The sequence below is a fragment of the Thalassophryne amazonica genome, chromosome 1 (genome assembly GCF_902500255.1).
Source record: "Thalassophryne amazonica chromosome 1, fThaAma1.1, whole genome shotgun sequence".
Taxonomy (NCBI): Eukaryota; Metazoa; Chordata; class Actinopteri; order Batrachoidiformes; family Batrachoididae; genus Thalassophryne; species Thalassophryne amazonica.
In genome coordinates, this window is record NC_047103.1 from 10,271,906 (window position 1) to 10,296,618 (window position 24,713).

The 24,713-nt window shown below is 40.8% G+C and overlaps 1 protein-coding gene across 1 annotated transcript in view; it reads right to left on the reverse strand.

Moving 5' to 3' along the window:
• The window catches only part of cntnap2a (contactin associated protein 2a), a 1,233,088-nt gene that overhangs the window by 479,801 nt on the left and 728,574 nt on the right, over nucleotides 1-24,713 (reverse strand). The window contains 1 exon segment of the mRNA XM_034162408.1: nucleotides 1,380-1,529. Coding sequence (XP_034018299.1) covers nucleotides 1,380-1,529 — 150 coding nt within the window.

Here is a 24,713-nt window from a genome sequence, read left to right on the forward strand (position 1 = left end):
CGTCCCTCATAATTTCTTTGTTCGCTTTTTGTTTTGTTTTATTTTGCACAGTGAAAATTGGAACAAAGTTGCAAATCTGATACGTGATCCGGAGCAATTGTCATTGTAATGGTCTGATATGGGAAAATATCAGACCAGAATCAGCCAATCAGAGTGTGCGTACCGCCATAATACGAGGTCTGTTAGAAAGTATCGGACCTTTTTATTTTTTGCAAAAACCTGATGGATTTGAATCACGTGTGCTTGCATGAGCCAACCTTGAACCTTTGTGCGCATGCGTGAATTTCTTCACGCCTGTTGATTGCGTCATTTGCTGGTAAGCAGCCTTTGTGTGAGGACATGTGTTGTGCTCTTGCTGGATTTTCATTGCATGGAAAATGGCAGAATGATTGGAGCAGCGCAACTGCATCAAATTTTGCCAGAAACTGGGCGACAACCAGGTGGAAACCATTTGGATTATTCAGACGGCGATGGGTGCATTGTGATATGTATTGAATCGCGATGGGTGCATTGTGATATGTATTGAATCGCGATGGGTGCATTGTGATATTTATTGAATCGCGATGGGTGCATTGTGATATTTATTGAATCGCAATGGGTGCATTGTGATATTTATTGAATCGCAATGGGTGCATTGTGATATGTATTGAATTGCGATGGATGCATTGTGATATTTATTGAATTGCGATGGGTGTATTGTGATATGTATTGAATTGCGATGGGTGTATTGTGATATGTATTGAATCGCGATGGGTGCATTGTGATGTGTATTGAATCGCGATGGGTGCATTGTGATATTTATTGAATCGCAATGGGTGCACTGTGATATTTATTGAATCGCGATTGGTGCATTGTGATATTTATTGAATCGCGATTGGTGCATTGTGATATGTATTGAATCGCGACTGGTACAATGTGATATGTATTGAATCGCGATGGGTGCATTGTGATATTTATTGAATCGCGATGGGTGCATTGTGGTATTTATTGAATCGCGATTGGTGCATTGTGATATGTATTGAATCGCGATTGGTGCATTGTGATATGTATTGAATCGCGACTGGTACAATGTGATATGTATTGAATCACGATTGGTACAATGTGATATGTATTGAATCGCAGTTGGTGTATTGTGATATGTACCAAATCACAATGGGTATATTGTGATATAGGTATATCACATCATACAGCTCGGGTATCATTCCAGCTGCAACTCGATCCAACACTCGTGAAGCTAGATGAAGAGATGAGATAGTACACTACATGGGAACAACATCTTGGACAGGAGTTACCAGGAACAGGAAGTGCTTCCATGATTTGGTGTGAAAAGTATTTTTTGTTTTATGTGTTTGATTTTGTGTGCACAGTGTTGTTCCTACCTATCTATGATTGCACACATGTCCAGGCTGACGTTCTCAAAGGCTCCCACAGTGCCTTTCTCCAAAGCGTGCAGGTCAGCGGATTGGTCGTCCACCAGGATGGCCTGCATGCAGCCCTGGAAGGAACGCTGAGAGGGCGGGAAACAGTGTCTGTAGAAAATAACCTGGAAGAGCGAAACAAACCAAACTGCTGAAAAACAGGAAGGACAATCAAAGTGGCAACACTGTGAGAAGAAATACCTTCATGTCTTTATCTGGTTCAACCCAGATATAAAACAACATCTATCCCAGGCCGGAGCCAACCATGTTCAATATTTTATTTTGTCTTATCTCACTATATCATGCATTTTTTAAACTTATGTAAGTTTCATGGCATTGTGAGGAGTTAAATAACCCTGCCGCAACATTTTTTAACAAATGCAAGCAGGGTTTGGAGAGAAGCAAAGTTTCAAAATGAAAGAGTGCACATAGAGGGCAATAAACCAGGCAGGGTTTAAAATACATCAGGAAAAGGAGACCTTCTGCGGAAGTAAACATCAAACTTAACAACAACATCATCCTTGACAAGGAACAACAGAGCCGACAAGCACTTGGTCATTGTCACATTTTACAGCTATGGACCTTCATCAGTCTCTTCTTTTAGAGCGTATCCACAAGGCCCATTAGCCTTTATATGAGCGCTAAGGCTGCAACAGACTAGAGGACATATAGGTTTTACTATATGCACTACCTTTATGAGATACAAGAGTCAATGGACCATCTAGAGGTAGAGCAGGCCTTGACTGAAATGGAGACAAGGCACAAGGACAAAACTCTTAATACTGGGTAAGAGTGCACACAGATGTGTGTGTGTGTGTGTGTGTGTGTGTGTGTGTGTGTGTGTGTGTGTGTGTGTGTGTGTGTGGTGTGTGTGTGTGTGTGTGTGTGTGTGTGTGTGTGTGTGTGTGTGCTTCAATCTGGTTGACCGGGGTCTGGATAAAGCCTGCAATCCAGGCAGGATCCAGGTGTGGATACATTTCCTCTCTTGCCTCAGACAATAGTACCAGTGGAGGTGACAAATTCCTAACGTCAGGTGCGAGCCAGTCTACAAACTAATCAATTGCAAGGAAGCACACGTCTTTGTAGCAGGGATGTTATGAGAACCGACACTTCAGTACCAAGGCAAAACTAAAATTCTGAAAATGTGACTAGTTTTTCTACTGTGCTTGTTGTATCATCTGGACATGGTATCATGTGTGTTTTCATCAACTACGTTCAAGCAACAAGCAACTTGCTCTACCATCCTGACTGTTCTCCATCCTGTAATCAAACTATCATTATTTTTTAGTCTAAGTTGCACCGGAGTATAAGTTGCACGCTTTTTTTTCAGTATTAATCAGATTTTTAATTTTGGATTTTTTTGTAAATTGTTGTAGTGTATTTTTATTGCCATTTATTCTTCTATTATTGGCGTTTGTTTTGTTAAGTGCTTTGATTTCTGGAACAACTCCATATAAATAGTTATAATTACATATGATTTTTCTTTATCTATTGTATGTCTGGATCATACATTTTTTTTGTACTTATTAAATACTATTTGTAATAAAATAAATGCATGACTTTTCAGAGTACAAGTCATACCGGAGTAATAAAAAAACCTGCAACTTACACGCCGGAAAATATGGAAAATAATGTTTCTGCTTTAAATAAATATACCCAGTCTTAGTTGCACTTCAATCTTGAGGCCCGGCATCTGTACATTTGAAGCACACATTAGACAAGCCCACCTATGCCATGAACCAGCACTTTGTAGCATCTCACTAGGATATGCAGTGGAGTCCAACGCAGCTAACAATGACACAACATCATAACTGGGAACAAAAATAAAAGATAACAAAGGAAAAAAAATCAGAGAGCGGTGTTAGATATGACCAGATTAAATGTCTCATCTCATTTAAGTGTTGTTTCGTGTCAAAGCCATGACTCCTGCATTTGCAAAAAGCTTCATTACTAGAAGTGTCATACTCACATCATCTTCTTTTGGCTGCTCCATTCGGTGTCACTACAGCAACTCCTCGTGATCCTGACATCTACTGGTCAAATTACTTTGTAGCACAATACTATAATATCTAAACTTTTCTTTTGGCTTTTTAAGCAACTAATATCATTACTGACCAGATATATAGAATAACTGTAGATCAACTAGCAGTTAAGTGCTGTAGGTTTTTCTTTATCTAATGTAAGTCTGGATCATGCTTTTTTCCATGTAGGCTCTCAGTTGTCCAGGTAGTTTCCATAGTAGAGAAGCTTGAATCTTCGACTGGACTGGGTTGCTTGACGCGAGGACGTTTCGCTTCAAATCGCAGAAGCTTCCTCAGCTAAAATTCTTGCTCTGGTGGTCTGACTTCTGTCTTGACTCTTGTAGAGAAGAATAATCAAGAAGTCACAAAAGCTGGAGTTTTAAACCTAACCAGACCCCTCCTACCGAGAGGCAGACTGCTATAGGCTGGTGACTAAACAATAGCTCTAATTAGCACCTATTGTGCTCTAGTTAGCACCTTCCTAATGACAGGGCAGCTGTCCCTCTCCTGATGGCTCCCTTGATGACTCTGCTAATGACGTGAATGACTCATTACCATGAACAAAAGACTGAAACTGCAGGGGATAAAGCGTGCCTCCGACCCCCTCCCCGGTTAAGGCTGGGTTTCAAACGTTTCACAAAGAATGCCTCCTTGACCCCTCACTCAAACCATTTCTTCTCTCTGGCTAATATTTTAACTTCCTTGTCCTCAAACGTGTGGTTAGTGTCTTTAAGGTGGAGATGAACTGCAGACTGAGGTCCACTGGCGCCCTCTCTGCGGTGCTGGTATAGCCTTTTGTGTAAACCTTTACACAAAAGGCTATACCAGCATACTTGGACAATTTTGGTGTGAACTAAATCTGTGCAAAGAGGGATGTCTCCATGTTGCCTAAATGCTGGACGAGAGGAAATCAAAATATCCCGTCAAGCAAAAACTGACTTTCCACTCATTCATCCAGAAGAAGTAACACTTCTATTTCCAGGTTGGACATAATCATTTGCAACATCCTTATCTGAGGAAATTTCTCTCTTTAAGCCCTGTATTGGAATGTGACGCCATCTGGTTCTGTGCACACCTGATCCCATCAGTTCAGCAGAGTCGGTCTTGATTCGTACTTGGCTGAGAGACTGATTAGGAACACCAGGAAGTGTGCATGTGTTCTTCCACATAGCAGATCCACAGTGGTGACCCCAAGCAACCTGGGACATCCAAAAACCAAAACACTTATGAACTCTGGAGAAAAACTGTGATGGGGTGAAATACTGACCCGCCAGTTTTTAGCAGTAACATTGCTATGTCTGTATAGTTGATAATTCCTTCCTATGCTTTTATTTAAATTAATCAGATGGACACCACACTGAGTTTGGTCTGCTTGAGGTTTCTTCCTGTAGTTAACAAAAAAATTAAATACTTGAAGTTTTTCTGAACCACTGTTGCCATTGTGAAAGTGCTTCATAAGACTTTTGGGCAACTTTTGTTGACATTTGTACATTTACATGAATAAATTGCAGTGGAATTTAAATTTCTTAAAACTTTTTTTCAATTATTATAAAATACAATGGAAAAATGACAGCTGTAAGCAAACAAAACTAAGGAATTATTTACAATTTAAGTAGGAATACCAGACTGAGCCTTATGTGAAGTTAACTTTGTCTGGGAAACAACGGTCCCTTTGTGCCCAGATAAGATCTGGTCGTCTTCCTCTGCCAGTGGAAGTGGGCAGGTATAAGGGTCTTTCTGAACAGGAGAGAGTTTGTATTTTTGTGACCTTGATATTGTGGAAGATGAGTATCATTTTGTTCTTTACTGTCCTTTGTATTCTGATTTAAGACTTTGTTTATTTCAGTGTGTGCAAAAAAATAATGTAAATGTGTTTTGGTTTTCTGAGGAGAAAATCTTGAGTTGGATTTAAAAAAAAAATTGCTTTTGCTGTTTTTGTCTGTAAAGCCTGGGAAAGGAGGCAACAGGTGTTGTACCCTGTTGTATCTTGAAATTGTGGAATTGTGACATGTATGTGGTTATCTTGTTTTGTATATGGAGTGTCTTAAGTCCATGCGGGCTGGGCACCAGTGGTGCATGACACTTTAATAAAAATCAATCAATCAATCAATCAATCTAGCTGTATTGTAACAATGAGTTGAATCGATACAGCAACTCCACTGCTTCTCCTGGACACTTTGGGACAGATGAAGCAGGCTGCTGGTGGAGGAATGCGCTGTTGCATACAGTATGCGTGAGTGTGCATGTGTCTGTGCACTGCTGCAGGTGTCATTACATGCACTGCAGGATGTAGAAGATGAGAGTTTGGAATTCAATCTTTGCCACAGGCGCACCGGTCAGTCATAAAACACTGCGGCTCAATGACATCTCCATCATCGGGACGTTATAAGCTGTCACACTCTCCGCCGTGGCTATCATCTGCAAGGCCACAGCATCAAAAAGGCTTATTACAGAGGACATATGCACTGCAGCGCTGGAGTTTATGCAGCCAGCTGACATCAGGAAAGAAAATGTGACTACAGCGGATTCATCTTCTGCAGATTCTCATTTCCTCCACCTAAAATGTTTCTCCTGTCATTCCTACCATCTGTCTCCTCTCCTGCTACACCTGTCTGCTGTCTTTCCAGAGGAAATGTGAGAGAGGGGAGACAGAAACAGAGGAATGCAGCTGGCTGGCAGCACGTTGCATCCTGTGGGTGTGAACGTGCAGGAAACAGTCTGCTGATAGTTTGCAGGAAAATATCAATGATAAAAAGGTGCATGGTTGGACAGAGGTGTCAAGTAACGAAGTACAAATACTTCGTTACTGTACTTAAGTACACTTTTTAGGTATCTATACTTTACTCCATTACTTATTTTTCTGCCTACTTCTGACTTCTACTCATTACATTTTCACACAAGTATCTGTACTTTCTATTCCTTACATTTTTAAAACAAACAGCCTCGTTACTCTTGGCTTCAGTTTAATGTTTATATATATATTTCACGTCATGTGCGCCTGTAATCAACTTTTCTGCAGCGCGGCTTTGCTTTGAACCGTGAACCAATCGAAGCAGTGGTTCGCAGATTGAAGCGATGCTTCGACCTATTGCTTCGTTTATTCTTTCTTTCTTTCGCTTAATTTTCCCCCGCTAAAACCCTAAAGAGCATACTTCTGTGAGTATTATTTACCTTTTCTATGTTAAACCGACCTGTTATGGTCTTCTGAAACAGTTGATAGATGTATTTTATAATTTAAAAACGGGAGCGACGCTAACGCGTTAGCATGTCTATGGCGTTTTCAATGTTAAAAGTTAGCATTAAGCAATTGCAGCTCTCATCACGTTCGGGTGCATTTGTTTTCAAATTTTAATATTTCTTAAATGTATTTTTGTTTATATATTAATAATCTAATGATTATTATATACAATTTTAGAGAAAGAGGCAAAAAGAACCTGAATAGAAACACAACAGAAAATATAAAAGCAACTAACAATGAACATACATGAATACATACATACATACATGTTTCCTGCGAACACCTAGTGACTCTTACACCTCCACTTCATCCCTGTCTTATTTAATGACAGTTTGTTTCGGTCAGACCATATTTTCAATGTGTTGTGATTTCCTCCAGAACTATCTGCCAAACTAGAAAACTGCTGCATCCTTGTAAGAGCAGAATACTACTGGAATGAATTTGAATAAGGAAAGTTGTGTTTTTTTGGTTTTTTTTCCTTCACTAAATGGATGCTGCACTCACTGCAGTTTATTGTCTGGAATAGTCCCAGATTGCATTTCAGAGCTTATAGAATTGAAACATTTTCGTGCAGGTGGTGTTGGGGGGTAATTTGGGGTTTTGGGTCTTGGGCCACATGTAGAACGAATCAGTTTTTAAATTAAGCTTTCAATTCATATAGTGGCATCTACCTTTTTTTTTTTTTTAAAGGTTACTTTATACTTTTATACTTTAAGTAGGTTTTGGAGCACATACTTTTTCACTTTTACTTGAGTAAAGAGGTCAAGTTGATACTTCAACTTTTACCAGAGTGTTTTTAAACTGCAGTATCTATACTTCTACTTAAGTAATAAATGTGTGTACTTTTGACACCACTGTGGTTGGATGATGTCCATGTTTTCCAAACCACTAATTAATTGTGTTTTTATTTCTTACTTTGTGTTTGTGCTGTCTGTGATAAAATCAAATCCTCAGTAGCTCAAAGCCACACCCACATCTTAAAGAATCAATCATTTAGAGAGTAGACCAATGCAAATTGTGCCATATCCACCTGCTGCTTTTAAATATGGTACACAATCTATTTGTATTATGAAAGGATTGCTGCTTTACAACTGGTGTGTGGTCTGTTGACCCCCATTTTCAAAAGGATGCTTCATGCACATCCCCAAATACACCACCAAGAAATGGTTTCATTCTAATTATTGGGTGGAAGCAATAATCAAGATGGTGTCCACGGTGACCATATTGGATAACAGATGATAGGCATTTTCAAGAGGAACCTTCCTGTAGCCTTCCGCAATACACCACTAAGATTGTTTCAATCTGATGAGGCGATTTTTAGTTATTACATAGAAATGAAAAAAAAAAGATGGTGCACTTGGCGTCCATGCTGGACAACAAGGAGCAGACGTTTCCAAAATGAAGCTTCCTCTAGCCTCCCTCAATTCACCACCAAGAATTTTCTCCCAATCAGACAAGATGTTCTTTTGTTATTGTCAATCCAATAGTAGCCATACTGAATAATGGATGATGGCCATTTTTCGAAGAAACCTTCCCTCAGCCTCCACTCATGGAACAGTAGAGTACAGGTGCAGCTAAGAAGAGCACACACTGGCTAAGTCTGTTCTGCTTTCTGTTACAATCTTGTGGAGAATGTTCTGTCTCTTGAAGCATTTGAATGAGGGATGCAGAGAAGACCCACTACCTGGAGCCTGCTGTCCTCCGAAGTTCGCATCCGCTTAGTCCTTGTCAGGGATGTGAGGGACCAAATGGAGATAACAGTGACGTCCGCCCACCTGCTGCTGCTGTTTTTTTACGACACAATATGTGATTTATTTTATTTTTTTGTTTAAGTTGTTGTAGTCACAATTAACTTCTGTTTCTGATCTATGTCAATGACATCCCTGGTGCTGTCAAGTGTAAGTTGCTGCTTTATGCAGACGACTCAGCACTGCTTGTTTCTGGCAAGGACATGTCGGAGATAGAGGCGACCCTCAGTACAGAGCTTGCCGCAGTCCAAGAATGGGTGATAGATAACAAGCTATCATTGCACCTAGGTAAAACGGAATCAGTACCGTTTGCATCAAAGCGCAGGCTAAAAAAAGTGTAATAGTTTATAAGTCAAGTGCGGCAGAGTTGACATTGAATCAAAGCAGCAAGTAACTTATTTAGGCATAATTTTGGACCAATCTCTCTCAGGCGATGCTATTTCAGATAAAGTTGTTTTAAAATGTTCAAACAAAGTGAAACTTTTATACAGAAATGGTCGAAAATTTGATTTGAAAACTAAGAAACTCTTGGTTCAATGCCACTTTGACTATGTTGTTCTGCTTGGTACAGTGGTTTGTCTAAGAAATTTAAATCCAGACTTCAAGTGGCTCAGAATAAGGTTATTAGGTTTATGTTTAATCTTCGCCCCACGTAGTCACCTAGGGGCTGAAGAATTTAAACATGTTGGTATGTTACCGACTGAGTATCGAGTAAGTCAGCTAAGGTTAAGTCATGTGTATAACATCTATAATAACAACACTCCTGATTATATGAAATCTAATTTTCAGTTATCTTCTATCAACCGTACCAGAAACAGTCAGGCATCTTTCATTGTTAATCATGTTGGTAGTTTCAGTAAGAATTCTTTTAGTCATACTGGCGTTAAATTATGGAATGATCTCCCTGTTTCTGTTAAATTGTTAAGGACTAAAGATGTTTTTAAGAAAAGTGTTAAGGAATTTTTTATGTCTAAACTTTTAGTTGATAGTCATCAGGATTTTGTTTACTATCCATCCATCCATCCATTTTCTTCCGCTTATCCTAGGTTGGGTCGCGGGAGCAGCAGCCCAAGCAAAGCCGCCCAGACCTCCCGCATACACACACACCTCCCCCAGCTCCTCCGGGGGAACCCCGAGGCCTTCCCAAGCCAGCTGAGAGACGTAGTCCCTCCAGCGTGATCTGGGTCTTCTCCGGGGCCTCCTCCCGATGGGACGTGCCCAGAACACCTCTCCAGCGAGGCATCCAGGGGGCATCCGGAAAAGATGCCTGAGCCACCTCAGCTGGCTCCTTTCAACGTGGAGGAGCAGCGGCTCGACTCCGAGCTCCTCCGAGTGACAGAGCTCCTCACCCTATCTCTAAGGGAGCGCCCAGCCACCTTGCGGAGGAAACTCATCTTGGCCGCTTGTACTCGCGATCTCACGCTCCATTCGTCCCTCACTCGTGAACAAGACCCCGAGATACTTAAACTCCTCCACCTGAGACAAGGACACCCCACCGACCTGAAGAGGGCAAGGCACCTTTTTCCGTTCAAGAACCATGGCCTCAGATTTGGAGGTGCTGATCTTCATCCCGGACACTTCCCACTCTGCTGCAAACTGCCCCAGGTCCTGGTTTGACGAAGCCAACAGGACCACATCATCCGCAAACAGCAGAGATGAGATTCTGTGTTTCCCAAACTGGACCCCCTCTACACCCTGGCTGCGCCTAGAAATTTTGCCCATAAAGGTAATGAGCAGAACCGGTGACAAAGGGCAGCCCTGGTGGAGGCCAACGTGCAATGGAAACAGGTTTGACTTACTACCGGCAATGCGAACCAAGCTCCTGCTGTGGTCGTACAGGGACCGGATAGGCCTTAGCAAAGGACCCCGGACTCCCGGAGCACCCCGCACAGGGCACCTCGAGGGACACGGTCAAACGCCTTCTCCAGATCCACAAAGCAAATGTGGACTGGTTGGGCGAACTCCCATGAACCCTCGAGCACCCGATGGAGGGTGTAGAGCTGGTCCAGTGTGCCGCGACCAGGACCAAAACCACACTGCTCCTCCTGAATCTGAGGTTCGACTATTGGTCAAATTCTCCTCTCCAGCAACCTGGAATAGACCTTTCCGGGGAAGCTGAGGAGTGTGATCCCCCTGTAGTTGGAACACACCCTCTGGTCCCCCTTCTCAAACAGAGGGACCACCACCACGGTCTGCCAATCCAGGGGTACTGTCCCCGACTGCCACGCGATGTTGCAGAGACGTGTCAACCAGGACAGTCCCACAACATCCAGAGACTTAAGGTACTCAGGACGGATTTCGTCCACCCCACGAGCCTTGTCACCAAGGAGATTTGTGACCACCTCGGTGACTTCGGCCTGGGTGATTTGCCTATTTACTAGGGATGGGTATCGAGAACTGGTTCCTTTTGGGTATCGTTAAGAAATTATTCAATCCACCGACATCAATAAGCTTTGTGCTTAATGATTCTGTTATCGGTCCTTCAGAGTGGCCGTTATTTTGGGGGTGTTTGTCAGGAAAATGATCATTTCTCTACATTGATTACAGACCCTGCAGCGGGTCCGTAATCAACTTTTCTGCAGTGCGGCTTTGAACCTTGAACCAATCGAAGCAGTGGTTCGCAGATTGAAGCAATGCTTCGATCAATTGCTTTGTTTATTCTTTCTTTCGCTTAATTTCCCCCCGCTAAAACCCTAAAGAGCATACATCTGTGAGTATTATTTACCTTTTCTATGTTAAACCGACCTGTTATAGTCTTCTGAAACAGTTGATAGATGTATTTTATAACTTAAAAACGGGAGCGATGCTTTCGCGTTAGCATGTCTATGGCATTTTCAATGTTAAAAGTTAGCATTAAGCAGTTGCAGCTGTCATCACGTTTGGGTGCATTTGTTTTCAAATTGTATATTTATTAAATTTATTTTTGCTTATATATTAATAATCTAATGATTATTATATACAATTTTAGAGAAAGAGACAAAAAGAACTTGAATAGAAACACAACAGGAAATATATAATAGCAACTAACATAAATAAATAAATACATATAGAAATATATGTGTTTCCTGTGAACACCGAGTGACTATTACACCTCCATTTCATCCCTGTTTTATTTAAGTTTAATGACAGTTTGTTTCAGTCAAACCATATTTTCAGTTTGTTAATTTCTTCAGTGATTTCCTCCAGAACTATCTGCCAAACTAGAAAACTGCTGCATCCTAGTAAGAGCAGAATACTACTAGAATGAATCTGAATAAGGAAAGTTGTATTTTTTTTCCTCACCTAAATGGATGCTGCACTCACTGCAGTTTATTGTCTGGAGTAGTCCCAGATTGCATTTCAGAGTTTCTAGAATTCAAACATTTTCATGTGGGTGGTGTTGGGGGGTAATTTTGGGTTTCAGCTTTTTTTGTTTTTCACCACTTTCATCCCTGAATATGTCAATCGTGAGTCACTTTTTTGTGGATTAAAGTTACTAACTGGGACTCCTGTGTTGTTGCGAGAAAGAAACGAAAATCGTCCTCCGTTCTGTTCACACAGCTCCAAACGCTGCACGGCTCTCTGCTGAGTAAAATTAGAACGATAGAATCCAGTCGGAATGAATAACTTCAAAGCAAAACACTATTTTGTTTATTTTTATTTATGTCCAGAGATCAAGGATACCAATTTCATATTTATTTACTTTAAGACTCAATGAAATACATAGAAAACCTGTAAAGCCTACTTTTAGTACAAAATTCACAAGAGGTATCGATAATGGAATCGATAAGGAATCAGATCGATAAGCAGAATCGATAATGGCATCGATATCGATAAAATCTTATCAATACCCATCCCTACTGTTTACTATTAATTTTTATTATATATTTTTTTCTAAGTCACTTTAGTCACTTTATTGTTATTTGATTGTTAGTTTCCCCCCCTCAAGGACCACAATGGAAATAAGTGTTTATACTTTTTTGTGTTATCCTCTGCAATTTTATATCTTGTATGTATGTATATTATGTACTTGTATTTTATTGCCAAATAAATCAAATCAAACCAGCTAGATGAATATCTCCATTTTACAAACTCAGCGGCCCCGCAGAGGGTCTTGACACTTTCCACTGTTCATCTATCAGTGGTGCTCACCTCCTTAACTTTGATATTGGGAAATTTTAAGTATGAATGGGGAGGTCGGGAGATAACGCTCCAAATCAGGAGACTATAATACGATAATGGCAGTTTAACTTTGGTTGGAGGCTACTTACGCATTTAGTCGATCAGCAATTTCCTGCCAGCCTTTCTCTCTGAGTTTATTTATTGCTGCCGTGTTCCCTCTTTTCGTTATTAGATGTTTAAATTCCTCATAGGTCTCCATAATAAGTGCCTGTTCTGAGGCAGTGAACATTGCTGCTCTTTACATTTTGCCATTGTGAATCCAGTTGATTTGTGGTCGGCCTCAAGGGCTGCTTATGAATGGCGTGCACATGCAATTAGTCTGACTGGCTAAACCTGCCTTGAATTAGTTTGATTGGGTGAATGTGGCTCGGCCTTTATGGAACCGCTTTAGCCTCATCTCATTTGTTAGGCTTATTCAAGTCAGGCGTTTCACATTAAGTGCCACTTTTCTGTGCTTTCTTTATAGAACAGACCCCTGCTCTGCCTTCAGTGATGCAGGTAATAAAGTAGTTGAACTAATTTCCATAAAATTAGCCATTGTCCTATATATTAGCAAGTTGCTGGATATTTGACTTGGACCCTTGACACTGATTGTTGACAGGTTGGAACTAAAATCAAATCACTTCTTCCCATCCATAAGCCCAATGTGCTGGACAATTTGAACCAAAGTCAGATAAGGACTTCCTGCTAACATCCATACAAACAAAGTTACATAGAACAATCAGAGCATACAACTCCAGTATACACTGATGTTTCTTCTGTTTGTTTCATGTGGCTTGGCTTCCTGTTTCTGGCCTTCTGGTTTTATGCGTCTCTGCAGGTTCCACATTTGACTGCCTGTTGAGCTGCTGTTGGAGCATTCCCTTGTTGCCAGATTGTATAGGTTTGTCCTGCTCTCTCGTGTTCTATTTCCCAGTGATTTTTTTCCAGTGGTTTTGCCTTTAAGTAAGTAAAGTTTATTTGTATAAAATCATAAAGTGCTTTACAACAATAATAAAATAAAATAGAAATACACAACTGTTGGTTGTGAACCGTTGGTGTCACAGCTTGTAAGAGCATGTACAGATAGGCCGCATGTTCTCCTTGAATTGCTGGCTGTCTGAGTGGTGTCCAAAAAATGAGGTGGGCTTCATAGATAATTGGCAAAGCTTCTGGGGAAAACCTGGTCTTGTTAGGAGAGACGGCATCCATCCCACTTTGGATGGAGCAGCTCTCATTTCTAGAAATCTGGCCAATTTTCTTAAATCTTCCAAACCGTGACTATCCAGGGTTGGGACCAGGAAGCAGAGTTGTAGTCTTACACACCTCTCTGCAGCTTCTCTCCCCCTGCCATCCCCTCATTACCCCATCCCCGTAGAGACGGTGCCTGCTCCCAGACCACCAATAACCAGCAAAAATCTATTTAAGCATAAAAATTCAAAAAGAAAAAATAATATAGCACCTTCAACTGCACCACAGACTAAAACAGTTAAATGTGGTCTATTAAACATTAGGTCTCTCTCTTCTAAGTCCCTGTTGGTAAATGATATAATAATTGATCAACATATTGATTTATTCTGCCTTACAGAAACCTGGTTACAGCAGGATGAATATGTTAGTTTAAATGAGTCAACACCCCCGAGTCACACTAACTGTCAGAATGCTCATAGCACGGGCCGGGGCGGAGGATTAGCAGCAATCTTCCATTCCAGCTTATTAATTAATCAAAAACCCAGACAGAGCTTTAATTCATTTGAAAGCTTGACTCTTAGTCTTGTCCATCCAAATTGGAAGTCCCAAAAACCAGTTTTATTTGTTATTATCTATCGTCCACCTGGTCGTTACTGTGAGTTTCTCTGTGAATTTTCAGACCTATTGTCTGACTTAGTGCTTAGCTCAGATAAGATAATTATAGTGGGCGATTTTAACATCCACAGATGCTGAGAATGACAGCCTCAACACTGCATTTAATCTATTATTAGACTCTATTGGCTTTGCTCAAAAAGTAAATGAGTCCACCCACCACTTTAATCATATCTTAGATCTTGTTCTGACTTATGGTATGGAAATAGAAGACTTAACAGTATTCCCTGAAAACTCCCTTCTGTCTGATCATTTCTTAATAACATTTACATTTACTCTGATGGACTACCCAGCAGTGGGGAATAAGTTTCATTACACTAGAAGTCTTTCAGAAAGCGCTGTAACTAGGTTTAAGGATATGATTCCTTCTATATGTTCTCTAATGCCATATACCAACACAGTGCAGAGTAGCTACCTAAACTCTGTAAGTGAGATAGAGTATCTCGTCAATAGTTTTACATCCTCATTGAAGACAACTTTGGATGCTGTAGCTCCTCTAAAAAAGAGAGCTTTAAATCAGAAGTGCCTGACTCCGTGGTATAACTCACAAACTCGTAGCTTAAAGCAGATAACCCGTAAGTTGGAGAGGAAATGGCGTCTCACTAATTTAGAAGATCTTCACTTAGCCTGGAAAAAGAGTCTGTTGCTCTATAAAAAAGCCCTCCGTAAAGCTAGGACATCTTTCTACTCATCACTAATTGAAGAAAATAAGAACAACCCCAGGTTTCTTTTCAGCACTGTAGCCAGGCTGACAAAGAGTCAGAGCTCTATTGAGCCGAGTATTCCTTTAACTTTAACTAGTAATGACTTCATGATTTTCTTTGCTAATAAAATTTTAACTATTAGAGAAAAAATTACTCATAACCATCCCAAAGACGTATCGTTATCTTTGGCTGCTTTCAGTGATGCCGGTATTTGGTTAGGCTCTTTCTCTCAGATTGTTCTGTCTGAGTTATTTTCATTAGTTACTTCCTCCAAACCATCAACATGTCTATTAGACTCCATTCCTACCAGGCTGCTCAAGGAAGCCCTACCATTAATTAATGCTTCGATCTTAAATATGATCAATCTATCTTTGTTAGTTGGCTATGTACCACAGGCTTTTAAGGTGGCAATAATTAAACCATTACTTAAAAAGCCATCACTTGACCCAGCTATCTTAGCTAATTATAGGCCAATCTCCAACCTTCCTTTTCTCTCAAAAATTCTTGAAAGGGTAGTTGTAAAACAGCTAACTGATCATCTGCAGAGGAATGGTCTATTTGAAGAGTTTCAGTCAGGTTTTAGAATTCATCATAGTACAGAAACAGCATTAGTGAAGGTTACAAATGATCTTCTTATGGCCTCGGACAGTGGACTCATCTCTGTGCTTGTTCTGTTAGACCTCAGTGCTGCTTTTGATACTGTTGACCATAAAATTTTATTACAGAGATTAGAGCATGCCATAGGTATTAAAGGCACTGCGCTGCGGTGGTTTGAATCATATTTGTCTAATAGATTACAATTTGTTCATGTAAATGGGGAATCTTCTTCACAGACTAAAGTTAATTATGGAGTTCCACAAGGTTCTGTGCTAGGACCAATTTTATTCACTTTATACATGCTTCCCTTAGGCAGTATTATTAGACGGTATTGCTTAAATTTTCATTGTTACGCAGATGATACCCAGCTTTATCTATCCATGAAGCCAGAGGACACACACCAATTAGCTAAACTGCAGGATTGTCTTACAGACATAAAGACATGGATGACATCTAATTTCCTACTTTTAAACTCAGATAAAACTGAAGTTATTGTACTTGGCCTCACAAATCTTAGAAACATGGTGTCTAACCAGATCCTTACTGTGGATGGCATTACCCTGACCTCTAGTAATACTGTGAGAAATCTTGGAGTCATTTTTGATCAGGATATGTCATTCAAAGCGCATATTAAACAAATATGTAGGACTGCTTTTTTGCATTTACGCAATATCTCTAAAATCAGAAAGGTCTTGTCTCAGAGTGATGCTGAAAAACTAATTCATGCATTATTTCCTCTAGGCTGGGCTATTGTAATTCATTATTATCAGGTTGTCCTAAAAGTTCCCTAAAAAGCCTTCAGTTAATTCAAAATGCTGCAGCTAGAGTACTGACGGGGACTAGAAGGAGAGAGCATATCTCACCCATATTGGCCTCTCTTCATTGGCTTCCTGTTAATTCTAGAATAGAATTTAAAATTCTTCTTCTTACTTATAAGGTTTTGAATAATCAGGTCCCATCTTATCTTAGGGACCTCGTAGTACCATATCACCCCAATAGAGCGCTTCGCTCTCAGACTGCAGGCTTACTTGTAGTTCCTAGGGTTTGTAAGAGTAGAATGGGAGGCAGAGCCTTCAGCTTTCAGGCTCCTCTCCTGTGGAACCAGCTCCCAATTCAGATCAGGGAGACAGACACCCTCTCTACTTTTAAGATTAGGCTTAAAACTTTCCTTTTTGCTAAAGCTTATAGTTAGGGCTGGATCAGGTGACCCTGAACCATCCCTTAGTTATGCTGCTATAGACGTAGACTGCTGGGGGGTTCCCATGATGCACTGTTTCTTTCTCTTTTTGCTCTGTATGCACCACTCTGCATTTAATCATTAGTGATTGATCTCTGCTCCCCTCCACAGCATGTCTTTTTCCTGGTTCTCTCCCTCAGCCCCAACCAGTCCCAGCAGAAGACTGCCCCTCCCTGAGCCTGGTTCTGCTGGAGGTTTCTTCCTGTTAAAAGGGAGTTTTTCCTTCCCACTGTAGCCAAGTGCTTGCTCACAGGGGGTCGTTTTGACCGTTGGGGTTTTACATAATTATTGTATGGCCTTGCCTTACAATATAAAGCGCCTTGGAGCTACTGTTTGTTGTGATTTGGCGCTATATAAAAAAATGATTGATTGATTGATTGATTGATTGATTGATTGATTGATTGATAGGAAGCAACATCCAACCATTTCACCCCTTTGCAGCAACTGCATGTAGAGGAAAGTACTGTTCATGAGTCGTTCTTCCAGAATGACCAGTGTGCATGTAGACCTCTGGAGCAAGACTTCCTTTGCTGAAGAAATACAACAGAATGACCAGCACATCTGTGTCATCACAATGAATGACATTTCTGGAGTGTGTCTGAGATAGATTGATATCATGCAGTAACATCCTAGTATGTGCTTCCTCTAAGGATGCAAAAAGCTCAGAAAGCACAGAAATTTCTGTTTTTCTTCACAAACTTAGCAGCCTTGCCATTGACAAAACCTCCAGCTAGAACAGCTGCCTGGTTTCATTGCAGTCATCCTGGTGCTTTGGCAACCAGAGTGTCACTTACAAAAACAGCAAGTGCAGCCTTGTCTGCTATTCCGTTCAAGAACTGTCGCTAGTTTGGTACTTCATGAGCACCAGTTACTTGGTGGCTTGGAGAAACGTCACCTGCACCTCTTTGTTCTCACTCCATCTGCTTAATAGACTGCAAACTGCCATATCTGTCAAAAACAATGGTGCTGATGTTTATTCTGAGGTTTCCATTTTCAAAACAAACACCTTCTTCAGCACTTGTTCACAAAGATTAAATGTTTTGAAGAGTGACTCCAACAACTGACACACCCCTTTCCAACCTTGAAACACCGAGCTCCTCGTGGATTTCTCTTACTCTTTAAAACACATATTTCATCTAGAATAGTTCTTTTTTATTATCAACAACACTTTCATTTGCATAGACAGTTATTTTTTTGCAATAATAAATTATATTTAAAGTAAAAAATAAAAAAAGTGTGACTTTTTTGTATTTTCCGGTTACCATGGAAATGCCTCTTAAAACACCCAAATAAACCACCACAACTTTTCTTTTCTGACATTTCAAGAAATAACGTTAAGAAAAAAAAAAATTTTGTTCTACCAGGTGGAGGGGTACCCGGCCACTTTTGGTTTGTTATTATTATTATTATTATTATATATTGGTTTATTGTTTTTTGTTAAAGGAAACCTGCACTGAAATAAATGTGGTCAGATTTCAGAAAAGAAATAGCTGATATGTATTTATAAGACCCTTGTGAATGCAGTAAAGTAAATCTGTAAGCCCAAATTTGTAATTCAGCAGAGAAATATTCATTTAAAAATGACAAATTTGCAGCTAACATTTAGCCCTCTGTGAAAACAGTTTGTACATCCGGATCATTTCCATGACGTCAGGGACAATGCGACGCGTTCCCGCCTTCAGTCCGATCCCGCATTGAAATTGATTTTATCTCTTAGTAATGTTACTGTTATACACATCCTAGTTTCAACATCCAAAAGTAAGCTGCAATGAATGTGAGCTACAGCTCTGCTTGCTCAGATCCGGGGATCAGATCAGTGGCGGCATCGACAGCGGGCGACATTATTCCCCGACGCCTCGCTCTCACTGCCCTCGATACGCTTACCGAGTGCATGCGCTCGTTAAATTCCGCCGCGGCACTCACACCCCCGTGTGCTGTCTGCTGTGCAGCCAGCACCACCTCTCTGTCTACTGAATGGAGTTACAGCCAACTTGGCACAAGTCCAGAGACTACGCTCGACTATGCTCGCCGTTTTCATGCAGTGCGCGCGGTGACACCTGTTGCTCGCAAGGACAGACTTCTTGCTGCAAAATCCGCAGCGCCGCACATCTCGGTAATCGGAGCCGCAGAACTCCGTGGCCGCTGAGAGAGGTTTATATATTTTTAATGACTTGAATTCTTTGCGGGTCTCACATCCGTAGCCCGCGACGGTACACCGCAGGTGAAAGACAGTAGATTTTCATTGCGACACCACTCAATCAAACGGGCGTATGAAAAAGTCCACAAAAATAATTTTCAAGCACAAATAAAAGAAATGTGTACTCACCAAGCGTACCGCAAGACAATATGAAGTTTTAAAAAGTAGATCCTTCCGTATAAGACAAGAAAAAGGTGCAGATGCAAACTGACGTAAATCCACAAATTACAGTTGGTGCGCGCAATGCATGCTGGGAGAGGGTCTTGTCCCTGACGTCTCGGCAGCGTCCATGATGAGAGGGACAGTTTGCGGAGGGCTAACTGTTAGCTGTAAATTTGTCATTTTAAAATGAAGATTTCTCCGTTGAATGACAGATCTGGGCTTGCAGATTTACTTTACTACATTCAGAAGGATCTTATGTGTAAATATGTCATTTTTTGGTCCAAAGATCTGACTGCATTTATTTCAATGCAGGTCTACTTTAAATTGTTATATTATTAACATGTGTGCCGAACAAATAAACTCATTCATTCATTTATTCATTCATTCAATTTCAGCTCTGGCCACTGCACTATATGCTCTAAATCACCTGTGGGACAATAAACTACTTTCCCTTGTGGTTCTCTGCATTGGGGGTCACCTGCCAAAATAATTACAGCATCCCTGACATAAAAACCTAAACTTTGTTTTTCAATTAAAAAAAAAAAAAAAAGAAGCAAAATTTGAATTTTTAAGCCACTTCACCCAAATTGAGCTGCAATGGCCAAAGAAACAAAACGGCAAACACGATTACATTTTTTTTCCCTGTTACACTGACCTTTATTATCTAATGTCAAGGTCAAAATTTCACACTTATCCCCAGGCTCACACACACATACTATTATGAATCCAGGCTTATAATTGTGTGGATTCGTTCCCCCATCCATTCGACTGCAACAGCGCTGTGTGGCTGTATAAACAAAAACCATTTCCCATAACCCCCGAGGATCTGGAGCAGCTGCAGCCAGGATTTCATTGCAGCCTCACTGGCACTGTATCACATCCCAACCTGTTGTGCCTGAAGCAGCGTCCTTCAGTGCACACTGGAAGACCACCAGCTTTTTGTGAATCCCTGAATCCCATTACAGCATGTCTGGCTCTCTGGCTGCATGTTTCAGATACTAACATATGTACAGGAGGGCAGGAAAGATGTAAAATATGTTTCTCATAACAAAACTTTGTATGTATTTGCATGAAGTCTAAAGTCTTAAACATATTAATTACGGGTTTAGAAAGTCATCGATACAAATCAGAAATTAGTTTTAAAATAAACAATATGTCTAAATGGATCAGAGTGGATCCAAATGCACAATGAACCAGTTGGTGTTCCGATTTTAAAGGCCCCTTCACACATAGTACGAATGTAGTCAAATTGTGCATGAAGCAGGAATCGTATGCAACACGTGTAAAATCACAGCTGCTCATACGTGCTGTTCCGCCGTGATTTGTCCTGATTTGTACTTAGTCGTACAGTGTGTGAAGGGGCCCTAACATTATGACATTTTTTCTCAGATGGGGGGTAGCAACCTACATTGGATTGGTGTCCCATCCAGGTGGATTCATAGACACTCATCTGCTTCACACTACGGAATCTGGAGATAAGCACCGATGCCATCGTTCTTCTTTTCATTGGCAGAACTGGTGAATCAAGAATAAATGACCCACTGTGTGACCTGTGAACATTTACAAATTTGGTCCAAAGTGGAGCTTCTGAAACTAATAGGAGAAAAGTCTGCCATGTGTTTCCTCATCAAAAGGTAACATTCTCACACATGACTTTCCTCGAAGCAGAACATCTCATTATTGACTGCTTCTCTCATTAGAATATCCTCTCTTTTTTCCTGCAGGAGCACGACTTTATGGCCTTGCATGTATGTATGCATGTGCGTTTGGGCTTCTTCCCTCTTCAGAAATTCAATTTGCAGCTGTCTGGTGTCAGTCACTTACTAATTTCTGTAAGCGCGTCATCAGGAGCGAGAAACTACCCGCCGTAAAATAGGCTTGGGTTCGGGAGGCTGCTTCCAAATGCAAACGCTGAAAGGATGGAGGGGTGGAGATGTGAGGAAAGGAGAGGAGAAGCAGGGAGGAGAAAGGAAAAGGTCGACCTGATTAAAGTGGATAAGAAAGAGGGCAGAACGATGTGGACAAAGAGAAGACAATAATGTCAAATGAGAAAATGAGCAAAAAGGACAAAAGGTTCAGCAGGATGAAAAGAACAGAATAAATTAAGAAAGAGAGAAGAATTGAGGGCAAGATGACAGAAGCTCAGAGCCGAGTCCCCTCATTCACAGATGTTAAGTAAAAGACTCCGTAGCTCTGCAACCTCGTGTTCAGACGATGCCGAGTGAATGTTAAAGCTGCATAGTCAGAAAAATCACAGCAATTACGGCCAAAACAAAGTCCTTCACCATCACAGGAAATATGACAACACCTTTTCAGTGAACATCCCAGCACCTAATCTCTTTTCTTTCTACTAGAAATCTGAAAGATATTCCAATTGCAACTCAAACAAAATCTCCACATTATAGCAGGGTACAAACCCAATTCCAATGAAGTTGTGACGTTGTGTAAAATGTAAATAAAAACAGAATACAATGATTTGCAAATCCTCTTCAACCTCTATTCAATTGAATACACCGCAATGACAAGATATTTAATGTTCAAACTGATAGACTTTTTGTTTTTGTGCAAATATTTACACATCACATTTCAAAAAAGCTGAGACGAGGCAACAAAAGACTGGAAAAGTTGATGAATGCTCAAAGAACACCTGTTTGGAACATTCCACAGGTGAATCAGTTAATTGGAAACAGGTGACTGTCATGATTGGGTATACAAGGAGCATCCCCAAAAGGCTCAGCCGTTCACAAGCAAAGATGGGGTGAGGATCACCACTTTGTGAACAACTGCGTGAAAAAATAGTTCAACAGTTTAAGAACAATGTTTCTCAATGTTCAACTGCAAGGAATTTAGGGATTCCACCATCTACAGTCCATAATACAATCAGAAGATTCAGAGAATCTGGAGAACTTTCTACATGTAAGCGGCAAGGCCGAAAACCACCACTGTATGCCCGTGACCTTCGATCCCTCAGGTGGCACTGCATTAAAAACTGACATCATTGTGTAAAGGATCTTACCACGTGGGCTCAGGAACACTTCAGAAAACCGCTGTCAGTTAACACAGTTCGTCGCTACATCTACAAGTGCAAGTTAAAACTCTACCATGCAAAGTGAAAGCCATACATCAACAACATCCAGAAACGCCACCGCCTTCTCTGGGCCAGAGCCAGAGCAGACAGAAAGTGGAAAAGTGTGCTGTGGTCTGATGAGTTCACATTTCAGATTGTTTTTGGAAATCATGGATGTCGTGTCCTCTGGACAAAAGAGGAAAAAGACCATCCAGATTGTTACCAGCGCAAAGTTCAAAAGCCAGCATCTGTGATGGTATGGGGGTGTATTAGTGCCCATGGCATGGCAACTTACACATTTGTGATGGCACCATCAATGCTGAAAGGTACATCCCGGTTTTGCAACAAAACATGCTGCCATCCAAGCAACATCTTTTTCAGGGACGTCCCTTCTTATTTCAGCAAGACAATGCCAAGCCACATTCTGCATGAGTTACAACAGTGTGGCTTCATAGTAAAAGAGTGCGGATACTAGACTGGCCTGCCTGCAGTCCAGACCTGTCGCCCATTGAAAATGTGTGGCGCATTATGAAGTGCAAAATATGACAACGGAGACCCCGAACTATTGAACAACTGAAGTCATACATCAAGCAAGAATGGGAAAGAATTCCACCTACAAAGCTTCAACAATTAGTGTCCTCAGTTCCCAAATGCTTATTTAGTGTTGTTAGAAGGAAAGGTGATGTAACACAGCGGTAAACATACCACTGTCCCAGTTTTTTTGAAACATGTTGCAGGCATCCATTTGAAAATGAGCAAATATTTGCACAAAAAGTTTATCAGTTTGAACATTAAATATCTTGTCTTTGTGGTGTATTCAACTGAATATAGGTTGAAGAGGATTTGCAAATCATTGTATTCTGTTTTTATTTACATTTTACACAATGTCCCAACTAAACTGGAATTGGGGTTGTAGAATAAAACATAATACAAGACAGGTAATCAATCAAGCAAAAAGATCCTGAAAGGACTAAAAGATCATTTTTTGTGATGGTAATTTTCTAAAGTATCCTAGCCACACTGATACACTACAGTGATGATTCATCCCTACTGGCACTAACTGTGTGTCAAGTTTGGTGAGTTTGGGCCCAAGACCTTGGAGATATAATGGCAAATGTTTGTGCTTGACTAAATCCTCTGAATAAATAAAAATCTCCAAATAGTCGCATTCTAGTCTGAAGACATAATGCTAAAATAAAATTAATTAACCGACACAACCTTCATCCAGGCGTTGTACAACAAAAAAAACCCATCAAAAAGAAACCCACAAACCTACAGAATGAGGATGCAGTTGGTGGTTCAGCTTTAATTGTGTTGATCCAGGCACTCACATTATCTAGTGGTTGTCATGGTTTGGCCCCCTCCGGGCTCCTGTTATGGTTTTGCCATCTGTCTGTGACCCTGGCCAGTGATTTTCAGTTTGGTTGTTTTCTTTTGCCTCATTGTTAGTGCCGTTTTAGTTTTGTCTCTGTCCTTTATTTGCTCTGTTGTTTTTTCATTTCAGTCACTGGATGTACTGTCTGTTTACATATTGTTGCCACATGTAGTTCCGTTCTAGTTTAGTCTTGATCTTTTTCCTTGTTGTACTATTTTGGTCTCATTTTATTTTCTAGTTTTTGTCACTGATTTCTCTGTTTCTGTTCACTTAGTTTCACTCTCCTGCACCCTCTTGCCCCAGCTTTCACTCTGCTTCTGTTTATCTAGTTTCACTCTCCTTCACCCTCTTGCCCCAGCTTTCACTCTGCTTGTTTATCTAGTTTCACTCTCCTGCACCCTCTTGCCCCAGCTTTCACTCTGCTTGTTTATCTAGTTTCACTCTCCTGCACCCTCTTGCCCCAGCTTTCACTCTGCTTCTGTTTATCTAGTTTCACTCTCCTGCACCCTCTTGCCCCAGCTTTCACTCTGCTTCTGTTTATCTAGTTTCACTCTCCTTCACCCTCTTGCCCCAGCTTTCACTCTGCTTGTTTATCTAGTTTCACTCTCCTGCACCCTCTTGCCCCAGCTTTCACTCTGCTTGTTTATCTAGTTTCACTCTCCTGCACTCTCTTGCCCCAGCTTTCACTCTGCTTCTGTTTAATAAAGTTTCACTTTCCTGCACTCTCTTGCACCTGCTTTCACTCTGCTTCTGTTTAGTAAAGTTTCACTTTCCTGCACTCTCTTTCCCCAGCTTTCACTCTGCTTCTGTTTAGTAAAGTTTCACTTTCCTGCACTCTCTTGCCCCAGCTTTCACTCTGCTTCTGTTTAGTAAAGTTTCACTTCCCTGCACTCTCTTGCACCTGCTGGACTCATCTTTGTCATGTCCTCACCTTCTCCACACCTGA